Source organism: Ochotona curzoniae, unplaced genomic scaffold (assembly GCF_017591425.1).
Source record: "Ochotona curzoniae isolate NIBS_2020 unplaced genomic scaffold, NIBS_Ocur_1.0 contig_66, whole genome shotgun sequence".
NCBI classification, from domain to species: Eukaryota; Metazoa; Chordata; class Mammalia; order Lagomorpha; family Ochotonidae; genus Ochotona; species Ochotona curzoniae.
The window spans coordinates 6,281,518-6,299,740 of NW_024466512.1; the positions used below are offsets into that span (position 1 = coordinate 6,281,518).

Below are 18,223 nucleotides of genomic sequence, written 5' to 3' on the forward strand. Positions count from 1 at the left end.
CTAGTGAGTCTGCACTGCTTCCCCCAGCTCCTAGGGGCTAGGGACGCTTACAGACACAAGGAGAGAGGGTTTCTGTCTGGAAGGGGGCTGCCTGGGCAAGGGCAAAAAAAACACTGCAGCCCAGTGAGCACGCCGGAGGCCTCCGTAGTCTCTGTCCGAAGGGCTGCGTCCTGTCTGTCGCACCCCATCACGTTCCAGGGAAGCCTCTGGCAGCAGTAAGCAAGGGGAGCCCATGCTGGAAGGTGCTGTGAAGGCAGCAGACACACAAGTGAGACCTCATACATTCCCGAAAACCAGACCCCCATTCTAATTGGCATCAGTGCTGTGGCAGCACATTCCAAGCTCAGGGGGCACCAGTGCAGAGGGGCTGTGAAGCGAGGTTTCCCTTAGTCCTGCAGAGAAAACGCACAGGATGAACAGTCACCCAGCTGCAGCCACGGCAGCCAGCTGAGGTCGCGAACAAGTGCGAAATCCCACGTGCTGTCAGAGGCACTGGCTACGGGCGCTGTTGGCCTGTGTTCTTGAACACAAGACAAAATGCAATTCAGGAAGGTTTCCTGTAGCCTTTCTTTTCCTTCTCATGAATCAAGGCGAAAGAGGCGGTAGAGCCGGGGAGCTTGGCCTCCGTCTCCAGCCCACACGGGCACTTCCGAGGGCTGGCAGCCCCTCTCTCCCAGGCAGCTCCAAGTGGGCACAGCTTGCCTGGCGCCAGGCTTCAGGCTGCAAAGCTGCCACCCGCCCCTGTCCGTGGAGCTCTGAGCAGTCACTGTTCCCAGGGGCTGCGCCAAGACTGCAGCATAAGATGCCCGGAAGAGTCTGGTGGCAGGTGCAGGGAGCAGGGATGATCACCCCAGCAAGTCTGGGGCAGTCTCTCTCCCACGGGCCGGGCCGAATCAAGACCCAGCTTTCGGGGAGCACCTGGCCAGCTGGCTCCAGGCCCCTCACTGCGTGAATGCTCACAAGCCCAGCCCCATCCTGCAGCTTTCAACTTCCAGCTCAAGGTGTTCGTGCTTAAAGGCGCCTGCCACTGACAACCACTTTGCAGTCTCATCGGCAGGTGTGCACGCTCCTGCCTGTGTGCAGGCAGCACATGCTGGGGTGTGGTCATTGCTGTATTTCTGCTAGTCTCTGCAGGCCCAACTGATATATCCTAAGAGCCTCCGGCCAATTCCACCGCATATTTTTTTCAGCCGTCTCCCAAATGCCGGCCACGAGGTGTCTATTATTATCTTCGGGGAAAGAGCTGACTGCTCAGCTCACAAAAACACGATTAACTTTCCCGTTGATAAGCATCTGGCTCCCAGCCTGACCTTCGCAGATTTCTCGGCTGGGTCCTCTTCCGTCCTGGACTCCTCCTCAGCTTGTTATGTCTGGAGCTGCCAGGGCCAGGCTCCAGACGCTTGGAGGCAGGGCCAAGAAGAGGCTGCCACCGCCTCACGGAGGAGGTGGGAGAGGGGAGCGCCTGGGTCCAAGAAGACATGGGGTGCCTCTAAGCAGTGCCCTCTCGCACAAGCTGTCTGCTGGGGAACTGAGACAGATACCAGGAGGCCTAGTTCAAGTACATGAAAACTGGGCCCTGGGACCCCAATTACCTTGCCAGTAAGACGAGGGGTAGGCCAGACCTTTCCCGACATCCCTTACAGCCCCAACACAGTTCCACAAGCCAGTAAATCTGAAAAGCGCATTTCCTGGTACTTTCCCATCTCTATGGGAATACTCTGCTTTTGCCACCTGGCTTCCTTGGTCGTCCGCTGCAGCTCCTTCCAACAGCAGCGGCAGGTGCAGCATCCGAGGCTTACTGAGAGCTTCCCAGGGCCTCTCCCCGGGGCCAGGGACTCCCATCGGAAAAACAGAGCTTCTGGTCTGCCTGAGTCCAGCCAATGGAAGACCTTTCAGATGTAAAATGCAACAGAGAACTGGGTCAGCTGCAGATGGATGCATCTGGAGCGCAGTGTGCTGCACAGCGGCCAGGCCCACAGTGCGGGATTCTGTTCCTACGAAACGTCCAGAAGAGGCAAATCCACAGGAACAGAGAGCAGACTGGAGGCTGTGCACGAGGTGTGTCAGTTAAGGGGCCCTGGGTTCGACTCTGGGAATGTTCTAGAACTGATTCTGAGATCAAATACAACCTCTGAATTGTGCCCTGAAGGATGGTCAGTGTTACAGAGTTACACCCCAACACAGCTGTTAAAACAATAGTGTCACTCTCTTCACAGTTTCAATATGACCACTAGGAAACTGAACTTCCTGTATGTGGCCTATGCTATGCTTGTAGCAGAAGTATAAAACACTTGAAGGAATGCGTTCTCCACTTCTCCAAACCTGGTCTGCCCCTGCTGCCTGGCAGGGCTGGCATCAGGAGCAGTGTGCAGTGAGCTCTGCGCTGGCGATAAAGCCACGTCCTGGCTGATGTCCCCTTGCGGGCCCTCCCCACCAGGGTGAGCACCACATGATTCCCTCCAAGCCCGTCTCTGATGGCAAGTCACCCCGCATCCAGGAAAAGCCCTTGTTCCTGGCTCATTCTGCTCCAAAATTGCTGATTTCTGCAAAATGACCAGCCTAAGAATAAAAGTCATTGCAATGCTGATGAGGGGGCCCACCCGCGGGATGGAGTATCAGGCTCGACAGCCTCTCCCGCTCATCCTGGAGGATTTCTGCCAGGGGAAGAATTCCACTCTTTCAGTGCCCTCGGAGGTCGAGACGCTAGAGCCAACGGCCGCAGACATTGCTACAACCCCCAGGAAGACAGTCTGGCAATGTATACCAAAGACTACCAAGAAATTCATATCCTTTTTTCTGGGCATTGTACTTCCTAATATCTATATCAAAAGAACCACCCTGTAGACAGAAATGACCACAAACATGGACATGTTCATCTGAGTTCCGTCTGCAAGCACAGCCACCAGCGGCATGTGCAGGCCAACAGCCAGGCAGAGGGGCAAGGTGCAGGACACAGAAGCTGCTGGAACAACAGGGATGACGAAACGACGAATGTTCTCCTTTCCTCTTTTTGATGCGGCCACAGCAGAGGAGCCATCACCACGTGAGGGCATTTTCCATGATGTCTACACAGTATGAACCACAAAACTAATGCGCACCCTGAAGCTGAGGAAGGAAAAACCTGGTGTCTGCACCCCAAAGAAAACCCAACAGCAGCTAAGAGGACACTGCCACCGCAGCCCTGATTCATCAGCAGATCCTGGGATATTTACGCCCCTCATGCTTCCTCCAGCCAGAGCCCTGGAGTGACCATTCAAGGGCATTTATACATGCTAATAACCTGGAGGGAAGAAATGGCTCAGCACCCCAGCATCTCCTAGTCGTCTCCCCATCGAGGAGCAGTGCTTTCGGGGGGAAAGCAAAGTTTCCCTCAACATCATTTTGCAAAGGGAGATTAAGAGTGAGTGCTTACTGTGTACCATGCCTCCCAGGACAATGGTGTGCACGGAGCCCAGCCTCACTCAAACTCCCGCAGAAAGGCATGGCTGGGATGGGCAGGGTTGGGGGACAGATGGACAGGCCCCTCCAATGAGCTATGCAGTTGTGTGCCTCAGTTTCCCATCTGTAAAGAGAAGGGTTGTGGGGCCTGGCGCGGTAGCCTAGAGGCTAAAGTCCTCGTCTTGTGAGCACAAGATCCCATATAGGTGCCAGTTCGTATCCCAGCTGCTGCACTCTCCTTCCAGTGTCCTGCTTGTGGCCTAGGAAAGCAGAAGAGGATGGCCCAAGGCCTTGGGATCCTGCACCCATGTGGAAGACCCAGAAGAAGCTCCTGGCTCCTGGCTTCAGTTCAGCTCAGCTCCAGCCACTGCAGTCACTTGGGGAGTGAACCATTGGATGGAAGATCCTCCTCTCTGTCTCTTCCTCTATCCGTAAATCTGCCTTTCTAATAAAAATAATAAAGAGTTGTGCTATGGGCCCTGCAAGACTTCTACCCCTCTGGGACTCTGTTCCCCCTCCCACCCAGCAAATGAACTTGGTATAAGATCCAGGGAAACAGTGGGTCGATATGGCTGGAGATGAGTTCTTGAAGGGAGAGCAGCAAGATATTTTCTAAGGTTGGAAAGATCCCAGGGTTGGCCATGATGGGTACGTCATGGGGCCAGCCGAAGATGGAAGACAGACGTGCATGCACATGGTCCTTGCACACTCAGAGCTGAAGTCCCTGCCCTTCCCCAGCACCTCCTGCACCACTCCCAGGCTTCTCCCATTGGCTCTTTCCCGCTGCAGGCTGAACCTATGGGGCTACATCTTTCTGTCCCACTGGTAGAGAAACATCAAGTTAGAGTCTAAGGCATCTGTGCTTGGGCCATGTCATCACCAGAAGAGACAACACAATGTTGGTTCCAGGTGGTCCAGGGTGCCTGATACCACCGTGAGAACCCGGCAGATCACAGCTGCCAAGATTAGCTCATGCCTCCCACAAATATCAGCATAGTCCTGTCGGCCTGGTTAGGCATCTGGAAACATCTGAGATGCAGGTGTCGGGGACCAGAGCATCCAGTCCACAGTCAAGTTGAACCATGTCTCCATGGCACAGGGCAACATGTCTGCTACAGTTGGAGTATGGCTTGAGTGTGCCCCACAAAGCCCATGACCTGGAAGCCTGGACCCCAGGTGGTGGTACTAGGGGTTGGAGTGTGAACCTTGAAGAGGTGGGATCTTGTCAGAAGTGGCTGAGCCCCTGGATGTGCTGTCTTCAGAAAGAACTAACATGGCTCCCAACGGCCCTGGTGAGTTATCACAGAAGGAAAGTCAGCTGAGAGCACACCTGGCCTTGGTGCCAGTCCAGCCAAGTTCCTCCTCTGGCACCCACTCTATCACATGTTGAGTGTGATGAGTCCTCACTAGAGCACAGACAATGTTGGGCCTCCAGGACTGTGAGCTAAATAGTCCTCTTTTCTTTGTAAAAGGATCTACCTCGGGCTCTTCATTACAGTAACAGAAAACTAAGACGTCATCCTCAAGAGACAACTGGCTGGACACCCAGGGTGCGTATTGCCTTTGCTATCCTGGCTGCAATGCTCAGTTGCTGTTCCTGTCAGGAGTCCTGGATCTCCTCAAGCTGTCCTAAGCCCTCCCCACATCTGTGCCTCACAAGGCTTCCACGTGGGCTAGTCCCATCTCACCTTCACAATCATCTGCTGATGTCTCTTAGGCAACATCACTGTTCCCATGTTACAGAAAGAAGCTGAGCCCAGAGGGCTGGGTACTGATCCAAAACGCCCAAGGGGTTCACCTGGCCACAGCAGCCCATCATTGCTGAGCAGACTCAGGGGACCTTGGCAGTGGCTTTGCAGGAAGTGATGAACCAACAAGCAGAAAATCACACAAATGCCACAGGCAACACCAGCAACCTACCATCTCTGGCTGGCTTCCCCCCGCCCCACCCCCACAGGAGCACCCACAGGCTTCCCAAGCCCACATTCTAGACTAGAAAACACACTGGAAACAAACGGCAAAAAACAGAAATCAAACAAAGTCGGCTCCCCAACCACAGTGGAATTGCGTTAGAAATTAGCAACGGAAAACCTCCAGCTGCCTCCTGGCAGCTGGTGGGTCTCAGGACGGGGCGTCTCATGCCTGGATTCCGGACGGCCGCCATGGGCACATGGTGAGCCGTCCTCCCCGGGCCTGCTGGGTTTCGGGGGCCGCTTCCTTCGGGGTGAGTAGACCGAGGGGGGGAGGCCTCCGGGACTGGGCAGGTCCGGCACCCAGCCACTGCCCTCATTGGGCGGTGAAGGGGATTTGGGAGGGGCGCGACCTTGGGCCTGGGAATTTTAAACCTCCAGCTGCCTCCTGGCAGCTGGTGGGTCTCAGGACGGGGCGTCTCATGCCTGGATTCCGGACGGCCGCCATGGGCACATGGTGAGCCGTCCTCCCCGGGCCTGCTGGGTTTCGGGGGCCGCTTCCTTCGGGGTGAGTAGACCGAGGGGGGGAGGCCTCCGGGACTGGGCAGGTCCGGCACCCAGCCACCGCCCTCATTGGGCGGTGAAGGGGATTTGGGAGGGGCGCGACCTTGGGCCTGGGAATTTTAAACCTCCAGCTGCCTCCTGGCAGCTGGTGGGTCTCAGGACGGGGCGTCTCATGCCTGGATTCCGGACGGCCGCCATGGGCACATGGTGAGCCGTCCTCCCCGGGCCTGCTGGGTTTCGGGGGCCGCTTCCTTCGGGGTGAGTAGACCGAGGGGGGGAGGCCTCCGGGACTGGGCAGGTCCGGCACCCAGCCACCGCCCTCATTGGGCGGTGAAGGGGATTTGGGAGGGGCGCGACCTTGGGCCTGGGAATTTTAAACCTCCAGCTGCCTCCTGGCAGCTGGTGGGTCTCAGGACGGGGCGTCTCATGCCTGGATTCCGGACGGCCGCCATGGGCACATGGTGAGCCGTCCTCCCCGGGCCTGCTGGGTTTCGGGGGCCGCTTCCTTCGGGGTGAGTAGACCGAGGGGGGGAGGCCTCCGGGACTGGGCAGGTCCGGCACCCAGCCACCGCCCTCATTGGGCGGTGAAGGGGATTTGGGAGGGGCGCGACCTTGGGCCTGGGAATTTTAAACCTCCAGCTGCCTCCTGGCAGCTGGTGGGTCTCAGGACGGGGCGTCTCATGCCTGGATTCCGGACGGCCGCCATGGGCACATGGTGAGCCGTCCTCCCCGGGCCTGCTGGGTTTCGGGGGCCGCTTCCTTCGGGGTGAGTAGACCGAGGGGGGGAGGCCTCCGGGACTGGGCAGGTCCGGCACCCAGCCACCGCCCTCATTGGGCGGTGAAGGGGATTTGGGAGGGGCGCGACCTTGGGCCTGGGAATTTTAAACCTCCAGCTGCCTCCTGGCAGCTGGTGGGTCTCAGGACGGGGCGTCTCATGCCTGGATTCCGGACGGCCGCCATGGGCACATGGTGAGCCGTCCTCCCCGGGCCTGCTGGGTTTCGGGGGCCGCTTCCTTCGGGGTGAGTAGACCGAGGGGGGGAGGCCTCCGGGACTGGGCAGGTCCGGCACCCAGCCACCGCCCTCATTGGGCGGTGAAGGGGATTTGGGAGGGGCGCGACCTTGGGCCTGGGAATTTTAAACCTCCAGCTGCCTCCTGGCAGCTGGTGGGTCTCAGGACGGGGCGTCTCATGCCTGGATTCCGGACGGCCGCCATGGGCACATGGTGAGCCGTCCTCCCCGGGCCTGCTGGGTTTCGGGGGCCGCTTCCTTCGGGGTGAGTAGACCGAGGGGGGGAGGCCTCCGGGACTGGGCAGGTCCGGCACCCAGCCACCGCCCTCATTGGGCGGTGAAGGGGATTTGGGAGGGGCGCGACCTTGGGCCTGGGAATTTTAAACCTCCAGCTGCCTCCTGGCAGCTGGTGGGTCTCAGGACGGGGCGTCTCATGCCTGGATTCCGGACGGCCGCCATGGGCACATGGTGAGCCGTTCTCGGGCGGCCAGTGCGCCATTGGTGCCAGGCTCCGCCTGCTGGCCGCCCGGCTGGGGAGCTCTGGGGATTTGGTTCTTTGAGTTGCTGCTTAATTAGCTCCAGGTTGAACCCATTGTGCTTCTTGGACCTGAAAGAGGCAGTAACTCTTCCTTAGCAAAACTTGTAATCACTAATAATTCTGAGCACCAAATACCAGTCATGCAGAAGCTATGGCTTGGGGCTTGCCCTGCACAAGTAGCTCCAACAGTTGGCCAATGTGTCAACTGGTAATGGAACAGAGTAGATTAGGCACGACTGAGCAAACCTTAGCCCACAAGTAAAACTAGAAACCAGGAGGGAGCAGAGGTCATGCCGAGCTAGGCTCTTGTACCTGCTGGTCTGTGGGAGCCTGGGACGCTGAGTCACAGTGTCTAAGGCAGAGTTCGGGACAGGGGAGGGGTTATGCCAAGCTGAGTCAGAGCATCCATTGGCAGGCATGTGATCTATGCCTGGGAACGGACCCGGTTGGGGAGCAAAGGGGACAACCCTAGCTGGGCTGAGGTTCCCACCAAGAGGCGCGTGGCCTGGAAGGGGGCTGCGTTCTGATCTGGAAACAGTTGTAGTCTCCCTTGGCACAAGTGTGGACTGGGATTGGATGCACCGAACTGGGCCGGACCCCGACTCCCCCTGGTGTTCTGGAGGACCAGGGCAGATGTGGGATGGACTAGGCAGGGTCTCAAACCCCTACTGAGCCATGTGTGAGCCATACGTGGGTATGGACAAACCATGGCTGGGCTGGAACATCCAACAGCAAGCACCAGATTGGGTTGAAGGCCAGTCAGGAAAAGCCACAGTTCCTGCTATGACAGGAGGTGGACTGAGTAGGGTTGGCTCATGGACCCACTGGTAAGCGTGAAACCTGGCATTGGGAGAGGTTCTGATGGAGGAGCCTGGGCAACTCCTCTGGCAGGACACAGACCCAGCAGGTAAACGCAAGAAACATGATAGGAAACAGCCCAGAAAAGGCCATGGAAACCTACCCACTGGCATACAGTTGGCAGACGTGGGGGCAAGACCAGGCTGAATCTGTCCACATCATCCACTGGCAAATCCAGGCACCAGTGTGGGTCGACCCAGGGTCGGTCGCAACAAAGACTAGTGCACATTATGGAATGCCGAGGTGAGGTTGCCTGTACCAGAAGGGACCGCAGCGCCCAACCAGCCTGAGAACAAGAAAGGAAGTGGGCAGAGCTGGCAGGGGAATAAGGGAGGGTTCCTTTGCTGGACAGCTACTTCCGCAGGAGAGCATGGGCTGGGATGGGGGCAGACCAGACTAGGCAGAGCTACCACACCTGTGCGCCTCATGTGGACTAGATCAGGGAAAAGCCAGGCTGGGCGGATTATTCCTACTGGTGCAAACAAAATTAAAGTGGGCGAGGTTTGTTTGGGCAGCATCAACTGGAATCTGGGAGTGGGAGAGGCCTGGGAGGGAAATAGTGGGCTCATCCCTCTTGGGTTACCACTTCCACGGGAGGACATAAAACTAAGACAGCGGCTGGGGTGGAATGGGATGTGGGACAGACTGGATTACTGCTACACTTACTGGCAAACCAGGGTAGGGGGTGGGCCTGGTTGGGGTTATTGTGGGTCGCTCCAACCTAGGCTACAGCTCCCGCTGGTTTATGTGAGGGCCAAGTATGTGCTGGGCAGAACCAGACTGGACTGCAACACCCATTGGCTCCAGTGGAAGACGGGAGTGAACACAGAACCAACCCAGGAATTGCAACCACCAGCTGATTAGAGCGATGGACGGTGCCAGGCCCTGTACTTGTTGGCACATACAAGAAGTTTCTTTGGAGATCTTCCTAATCTAAATGCTGGACTCAGAACCATAACAAAGAAAAGAGCGAAGACAGACCGGGTCAACCAACCATCTATGCTATGATGGACTATGTCAATCAGTGGATTTTTCAAAGACCTCATAGTGCTTGGAGCGGCAAGATTGACAGCGATTCATAACTGTTGCAATATCAAAACCACTTGAGCAAGAACCTCAGAGCATGCCCTACACCCGGGACTTGGGGAGGGTGGGAAATTGGGTGGGCCTTCTCCCTTAAAACCCCCCTTTTAAACATGAAGGTAACAATATGGAAAACATATTAGTATTATCCAAAATTAGCAACGGAAAAACAGCTGGCAACCCAGCCCCCAGATGTCTGGAAATTAAACAAGGCACTGGAAACCACACTTGAGTCAAAGAAGCCAAGAATAGACCAGGAGCCAAACAGACTGGGGTTCCAGTCCCGGCTGTCTCCTCCTCCAGGGTGGCCCAAGACAAGTTAAAACACCCCTCTCTTCCATTTCCTTGGCTGGGGATCAGGGATCACACCCCGACCTCCCTGGGAAGGGAGGGAATAAAGAGGAAGGTCTATATCACAACTGGCTCAGTGCCCAGCCTAAGGGAGCGCTCGGTGGTGGCTGCTCTTGGGGTCACCATCCTAATGGGACCTTCCCCACTACCCTGATGGCCCCACAGCATGCAACACCCCTGTCTCCTAAGCCAGAGAAGCAGATGTGACTGCTGAAGGCTGAACCTGCCCCCTCCCAGCTCCAGCTGGTAGCCATCTGCCCAGGCAGCCCCACCTGGCATCACACTCCAAGTGCAGCCATCCCCACCACGCGGTGCCTGCTTCAAATACTGGCACAGAACACAGCTGTGCTTAGTCATCGGATGTGAGATGACGCCAGCGCTGGATGAGTGGGTGAAATCTTGCCCAAGCCTATAGGGAGGAGAACTCTGCTACAAACCTCACCAAACACTGAGAAAAAACATGGCTCATGGCACACACGGCCCAGCCATCTCAGGCTTGAGCTCTCGTTGCACAACTCAATAATAATAAAAAAAAAAAAGAAGATGTTTCTGAGGTTTGAAAAGATTGCACAAGGCTCTGACTCACAATGGCAGGGGTTACTCAAATTGGGAAAGTGTCAAAAATTCCACCAATCACAACAACATGCCCATGGAGCTCTCCCTGCACACAGATGTGACTTGCCTATGGCGAGGGCCCAGCAGCCATCTCACAATGCTGTGGACAGCTGTGGCTTAGGAAACACGCTTACTCAACAATTTGTCCTAGGAATCTAAAACAGCCGGGTATCCACAGACTCCCTAAACACACACATGTGTGTTTCAGATGAGGCAAATCTTCCCAAGTGCCCCAAGGATGGAAGCGAAACTGAGCACCCCTCCTTGGGCATCTACAAACTGACACCTGCCTGGCATCACACTCCCTGGGGAGGGCTGGTGAGAGGGGACACCTGTAAAATCTCACGCATTCCAGGCACGCAGTCCCGTCAGCAGACACCACACACTGCTCAGGAGACACAGCCGACAGCCCAGGGCGTCCATCAGCGCATGACATGCAAGGCAGTTTCGAACCCTCTCTTGCCCATGGTGCCTGGCAGATGCCAAGGTGGCCCTCTCCTGGGAGGTCTGCCCACCTATTCTAGTTAATGAGGGCTGGAGTGTCCTCCTCCTTCCAATTGAGGCCTTGTCAGGGCCTTGGTGGTGACGAAGGTCACCATCATCAACTCATAGCAAATACAGATGCAATCCTAGGAATGCCTCAGGCACGGATACAGACACTGTAGGGCAACCCCTCCAGCCCACCACAGCTCCAAGAGGTGGTAGGGGTGGGGACAGGGGCCTCTGAAGAGAAACAGAGACCTTAGTGACGGGATGCAGCCCCATCCCAAACAAAGGAGTGACGTGCCTTCAGATGCCCTGCCTTCTCATTGAGCACGACTCACCATAAGCACCTGCAGCTCAGGGGCCACTATGTCTTAGCTCTGCATCCCCATACCTGATAAAATTCTGAGTATATAACACGTGTTCAATAAATGCCCCAAGTGAATCTAGAGACAGAACTCATGTCATTGCCTCCAGAAGTTCAACTCTGTATTCTTCCAGCACCTTCGGACCACGCTTCGTGCTCCCAAGTACAGGCAGCCCAGTTCAAGACAGGCGGCAGCCACTCAGCGCCAACCGGGGCTCTAACCACCCCTAACTGGAAGGAACAGAAGTAACTTGGAGAAGCCAGCCAAGCCTTCAGAAGAGGAAGGGAGGGGCTGATGTTCTCACATCGTGGCACATCTGGCCAGGGAGCACTTCAGGGAGCTTCCGGTCCAGACCCCTCACCACTGGACCTCCAGGACGTCAAGGAGGGTGGCCCACACAGGTGACAGCCCGCACGAGGCCAGACAGGTGGCAGGCCTGCAGCCCCACCCCCTCTCCACAAAGAGCCCTCACCACCCACCTGCCAAGCGGGAGAATTTCACTCTAAGCCTGGCCAGGACTATTTATTCACGAGAAACATAAGCTCATGGAAAGTCTGGTTTCTGAATCCAAAACACAAAAGTCATCCAGGATTACAGAACCCCAATCACAAACCGGGTCCAGGCCTGTAGCGTTGAGGCCTGTGCTGCCCCCACTGCGGTCGCCTACAGACTGCAGTTATTTTAAGCTCTGGGCCAAGCTATTTACGGCTCTCCTGGATGCAGTGAACTAACTCGGATGCTTGGCGCTCCATCCCACTAACTTACTAACTTTACAAATCCTTCGTGTTCGAGCTGTTCAGTGAAACCCGTGGGGCAATAAAAGAAGGTAGCCAATCAGAATGGAACAACACCTCACACGCAGCTCAAGACCTTTGACAGTTTCCATGTTTCAAAAATGACCGAGAGCTGGTCCCCAAGGACACTGGACACTTCTGAGGCAACAAGAGACAGCGTCTGAGTGGCCGACGATGGGCAGGCTCCCCAACACACACTGAATTTTAATAGTTTTAGGTTAGGCCCAAGCGACCGCTGCGCTTTCTTCCAGGGTGTGAAATACTAGCTTCCTGGGGACAGCCACTGCTTCGTTCCAGCCTCCATGGTCACTTCAAGGCTGCCACTCAAGAGGAAAGCACATTTTACAAACTGACCCGGGGAGCAGGAAGCAAAGCAACCACCTAAAACCACGGCTCTTCACCAAGCACAGCCAGCCACAGCCCAGGGACTTTGGGCTGAGAGCAGAGCAACTGTGCCCTGAACGCTTTCATGGGGGAGTAGCTGGGGACCTCCCAGCATCTTTACAGGCTGCTGTCCGGGGCAGGGTGGGCTCCCTGGAGGGGGACTCCAGCGAGAAAGCGCCCAGGTTTCTGTCTTCTGGGCAATCTTGTCCGGGTGTCTTCCCTGGTCCTGTATGCATTTTCAGCACTTGGCACCATGCTTCCCGGATGAGCTTTTGGAATGTTTGGGAATTGGGAAGGACCCCTCTTTCCTCTGCAGCGCTGCAGGCGCTGGGACTGCAGCTGAGATGCAGCGTGATAAAGCCTGTACCACACATCTTGCCTTTCTTTAGCCAGAGTTGCCTGGACAGCAACTGGAGGTAACCCTGTGTCTGTGTTCCTGACCCCGTTGGGTGGGAACCTGACTGGTCCTGGCTTTCCTGTCAAGACCATGGCCATCTGAGCACTGACGATTTCAGCTGTTAGCTCGTAATCTCCATCACTCTGTCAACCGCACAGCACAGTGTCTATAATGAACTGCCAGAGGCACGAGTTCAGGTCCTGCGCAAGGGACACTGACTGCGTGCCAGGTGTAGCATGGAGAAGCCTCAGCACACACCACATAGGCTGGCTGGGAGAACAAAAAAAAGATATGCTTGGCAGAGAGTAAACAAAATAAATTAACATTTACCTACCACTAATCGCAATTCCATTTTTTTTTACTTATTTATTTTTATTGGAAAGTCAGATATATAGAGAGGAGGAGAGACAGAGAGGAGGATCTTCCTCCCGATGATTCACTCCCCAAGTGGTCACAACAGCAGGTGCTGTGCCGATTCGAAGTTAGGAGCCAGGAACTTCTTTCCGGTCTCCCACGCGGGTGCAGGGTCCCAAGGCTTTGGGCCGTCCTCGACTGCTCTCCCAGGCAGGGAAGCAGGGCCGCCGGGATTAGAACCAGTGACCACATGGGATCCCAGCACATTCAAGGCGAGGACCTTAACCATTATGCAATCATGCCGGGCTCTTGTTTATTTTTTCATAATCTCTGTGACTAACAGTGGGAAGTGGCAGGTTTTGCTCTCGGGTATAACTGAGTGGTTTTCCATGTCAAACCTTGAAAGCAACACCGGCTTCTGGAACGGAAGCTTTGCCTTCGTTTCCGGAACATTCTGAGAAGTCCTGTGAAACACCTTGCAGGCGACAGTGCTGGCACTACGGCCTGCTCACGCTCCCGGTGACCCCCCAGTCTAAAGGCAGCCCCATCTCTTCCCCCGGTACAACCTGCTCTAAGTTCTCACAAGCTTTGTGGCTTCTCAAACAAGCTAGTATCTGAAACCACAAAGCCCGCTCACCTTGGCACAGGTGACCAACTTCACACCTCTAACTCAACTGAAGCCCTTTGGGAGCCCTGCTAACTGCCGTCCATCTGTCCAGCCGGAGCAGGTCACCAGCTGCCTTCCTCTTACAATGACGTCAGCTGACCTGCCGTGCGCACAGACGCAGGCAACTGCAGCAGAGACCCCTCCAGGGGCGGTGTGCTGGAAGGACAGGGGCACAGAAAGCAATGCTCACCATCAAGGCAAGCCATGGAGGCTGTGTGCCACAAAATCCTGCTACCACCCATTTGCTTACCCACTCACTAACCTACCAAGTGCCAGGCAGACACACTGAGGATGCTGTCACACCCCCACCTTGCCCTCCACTGCAAGGCACCGGTGCCGGGTCTTCTGGGACTGCTCCAAGCCAGTGCACACAGGAGACTGCTGTGGGTATGATGGCCGGCGAAAGATCCGTTTCTCTCTGCTTGGTGACTCAACTCAGCTGAGCAAGGCTGGTCAGTGACTCGGCCTCCTGGCAATCGATGAAGCAGATCACGCAGCACCGGTGACGCAGAGCGACAGCGACAGCCGGCTTGTCTGCCACACACCCGGCTGTTCTCACGCTACCACCCAGATGATAGCAGCGGCCTCAACCCCGGCACGTTCTGCACTCTACTGCCAGGTTGAGTTCGACACCAGCCACCCTCTAGGATCTCCTGCCTCTTTAGCGACCAACCTGGGTCACCCCTGCTGCCCTCCCCAAAAGTGCCTCCCACCACTGCTGGCCACACACACCCAGTCTCCTAAAGCAGACTGGGATGCGCTTCCCAGCCTTCTGGAAAACTCCACCCCTCTCTGCCTGCCCCTTTCCCACGGCCTGGGGGGTTGAGCCATGGGCTGCCTCTGTGCCAGGGCCGCTGGGTTCCCATCCAGGACAGTGACCCTTGCCGGGTGATTCAGCCCCCATTTCCCTAAATGAAGGCCTGGAATGAAGGCCATGGAAGCCAGCTAAGGTGACAGTGGGCACATCTGGCACACTCTGACTGGGTACTCAGTGGCTGTGCATTTCTGTCACAATGCTCTCTACCCTGACCAGGTCGTGTCATGAGGGCTGTGCCCATGGAAACCCATCTGCACTTCCTCCCTACACCATTCTGGCACCTTCCACTCCACAGGAGCCAACCTGTGCTAGTCACACCGGATGGTATTCCTACAAAGAACCTATACCAGCCGCCCTGTGCTAGGCTCCCCCACCTCTCTCCACACACCATCTATCCTGAGCAGGTGGCAGTGGGTGCACACAGCAGCTGCCGGCCAAGGGCACTGCCCAGCCTGCTGGCCAATCCCCACACTGCTGGCCCGGCCCGGCCCAGATGAACTCCCTATTGGTCCACGAGGAAGCATCTTCCCTCCATCTCGCTCTCCCTACGGGGAGAGGGAGACATCTGGCTACCACCCTCTCCCCCTTCTTCCCCATCCCCAGGAAAGATGCCTGAGGAGGAGGATACACTTCCTCCACATCCAGCCAGCATCGGCCAAACCCATGAGCTTGTGCGAAAACAGTCACTTTTATTTTGGTCCGATTGGCTCAAAACAAGGAGAGCGGCCGCTGGGCAGTGCCAGCGCCTCCCGCTGCGGAAAGGCCTGTGGTTCCCCAGCACCGGCCCTGTCCCCGGGGAGCCCATCTGGGGGAAACCGCGGGGATGGCCGCGCAGCTGTGAGCCCTTCCAAAGGCTTGAAAACGCTTTTACAGAGTTTACGTGATCAAAGCCACACGGGGTTCCTTTTTAACGCGGAGGAGGTGAAAGTAGAGAGAAGGGAAGGCAACAGAAGGCGTTCCCGGAGTTCCCCAGGATGCTCGTATCAAGCCCCCTTCCCGGTCCTCAACTCCTTTCCATATGCCCACATGCTCCGCGTCCCGCACGCATCGTGGTTCTCCACGCAGAGGACCCAAGGGTAGCCACAGGCGGGACGCTCCTACCGGCTCCGGACCACGGGGCGCTGCGGTGGCGTCACCGATCCCGGCCTGGGCATAAAGTGCAGTTCCAAGCGAGCCCACGGAGCACTGCCACCCCAGGGTCCCCTGCCTCCCTGCCAGTCCCCGTGACAGAGTATCCCGAACGTCCTCGCAAAGTTTGGTGGCCCCTGCTTGCCCTCCCGTCCCCCGGAGACAGGTCCCCGGCCAGAACGGAGTGCGTGGGGAACCGCCCGGGGCGCGCTGGGGTACCTTGGCCGCAGGCTCCACGCTGCAGGACGATGACCGGAGGCTGCTGCAGCCTCTCGGAGCGACGGCTGGCGGCACGCAGTTGGCACAGGTTGGCGTAGGTGTTGGCGTCGCTACCGCACACCGGCTCGTTGCTGGCACACACGCAGACGCCGGCCTGCGAGCGCCGCCGCACCGTGGCCGAGGCAGGCACCCCGAAGGACACCACGCACTGCAGCCCCTCGCCGCACGGGCCCTCCTGCAGGCCGCACGCCGCGCCCTCGGGCGCCCCGCACACCTCGCAGCAGCCGCAGGCGTCGCGGACCCGGCCGCCCTCGCAGTTGGCAGGCGGCGGGGCGCAGCGCGCCGGCTCGCAGCGCTCGGGACAGCCGGCGGCGGGGCCGGTGGAGGCGGGCGCCGAGCGGCCGGCCCGCGGTGGCTGCGCCCAGGCGGGAGCCGCCGGCAGCAGCAGCAGCAGCAGCAGCAGCAACGGAACGAAGAGCACGGTGCGGGCGGACTGCATGGCGGCTCCGACGGCGGCGGGCTGGGCGCGGGCCGGAGAGCGGTGCCGGGGAGAGCTCGGGCGGGCCTCGGGGGCAGCGGGTGCGAGTGCGCGCGGCCGGCCGGGCCAGCCCATTGGCCTCGCGGCCGTGACGAGCCGCCCTGGGGACGGGCACGGCGCCCGGGAGGGGGGCCGGCCGGATGGCGAGCAGGAGGGCGGGCGGCTGGAGCCGGGCCCGCCCGCGGCGGGGGCAGGGCGGGCGGCGCCGGGGCGCGGTGGGGCTCGGGCGAGGCGGAGCCGCCCCCTCGCGGGGCTCGGGTTCCAGGTTTACACTCCCCGCGAATTCGCCTCCCGCCAGTTCCCCTGCCAAGAAAAACGACCCTGGAACTGCCGGGATGGGCTACTAAGGGAACCCTGCAGCCACTCCGCGGGCCGACGCCCGAGAAAGTTCCCGCAAATCGGGGTGCTGAGGACACACCCGGCAGCGCGTGTGTGCCCCACTGGCCGCGGTCACGCGCTGGAGCTGACCCCGGTGCGCAACCTCGGGGACGCGACCCTGGGGCCTGCGAGCCGCCGCGGAGCGCGGGGCTGCAGGTGTCTGATTGTCCTCGGAAGTTTCCGTGCGCGCCATCGGTGCGGCGGGAGCCTAGGGAGGCGCGCTTTCCCGTGGAGGTTTGTTCACGGCATGGTGAGGCGAAGCGTTTTGGTTACCAAGTGTACACACCCGCCTTTGATTTCCATCCTTTGGAGCAAGGGCTACCCCAGGGCCAGAGTCGCGCCCGACTCGCATCTGAGGGCTGGAAACCGAGGAGAGGACCTTCCCACCTGCCTGCCTTTGGGTAGCTCCCTGTGCACACGTCCCTTATATAATGAAAATAGCTCGAAAAGTGAAACTCAAATACAAGAAAGCCTCTCCCGAGTGTGCTAGCATCCAGGGCCCAGAGAGGCCCCTCGGACTAAAGGCAGAGACTGGAGTCCCAGCAGTCCTGTGGGCAGGAGAAAGATATGGGAGGCCCCAGTCCGGCTGCCTGGACCCCACAGCCGCATTTGGTAAGGGCAGTGCTGGGAAGGCAGGTGCCTCAGGTTACCGAGGCCCCCCGGCCCCGGCTTCCAGCTGGCTGTGATTAGCAACTGAAAAGGGGAGGAAGCTAGTGAGAGAAGCCTGTCAACAAAATGTGGAGTCCTGAAGCCTACAGCCAGGTCCCCATTTTACAGCCAAAGGAGGTGGTTGGGGGTCGGAAAGGGCCAGGACACCTTCCAAGCCCTCTATGCCTGCAAACCCTAACGTCCAGCGTGCAGCCCACTGGTCGGACTGCAGTGTGAACCGGCTGCTGGACTGTGACCAGCTCCCACCCCAAGTGCCTGCCCTCACAGAAGGGTTAAGTCTCCGCAGGAGTCACTGAGTCCTCATCACCCCCCTCTTCCACTCCCTGCAAACTTCACTGCCAGGTGCTGAATAACTGGCACCTCCTCCCCAGTGCAGAAGCTCCTTGACTCACTCATGCTTTGCCCAGCAGGACCTGGACAGGCTGCTAAAGAGCCTGGGGAGCTTTGCCAGGGAACCGGTAGCAGCCGCACAGCTCCCTGAGGGCCGACAGCCAGTCCCGAGATGCTCTCTGCTCAGTACTTGTCAGCCCCATCTAGCACACGCCTCAGCCACCCTCTGTAGCCCCAATCCAGCGATGCCACCATTACTGCCCTATTCACTCCGCCTCCGGTGGGGCAAGGGAGGGAGAAAAGGGACCCCACCCCTCATCTCCAGCCCCGA

The 18,223-nt window shown here is 58.1% G+C and overlaps 1 protein-coding gene across 1 annotated transcript in view; it reads right to left on the minus strand.

Moving 5' to 3' along the window:
• The window catches only part of HTRA1 (HtrA serine peptidase 1), a 47,724-nt gene extending 31,160 nt beyond the window's left edge, over nt 1–16,564 (minus strand). Inside the window, exon 1 of the mRNA XM_040991749.1 lies at nt 15,978–16,564. Coding sequence (XP_040847683.1) covers nt 15,978–16,476 — 499 coding nt within the window. The 5' untranslated portion in view covers nt 16,477–16,564. The remainder of the gene's footprint in view (nt 1–15,977) is intronic.
• Between the last annotated feature and the right edge of the window lie 1,659 nt (nt 16,565–18,223).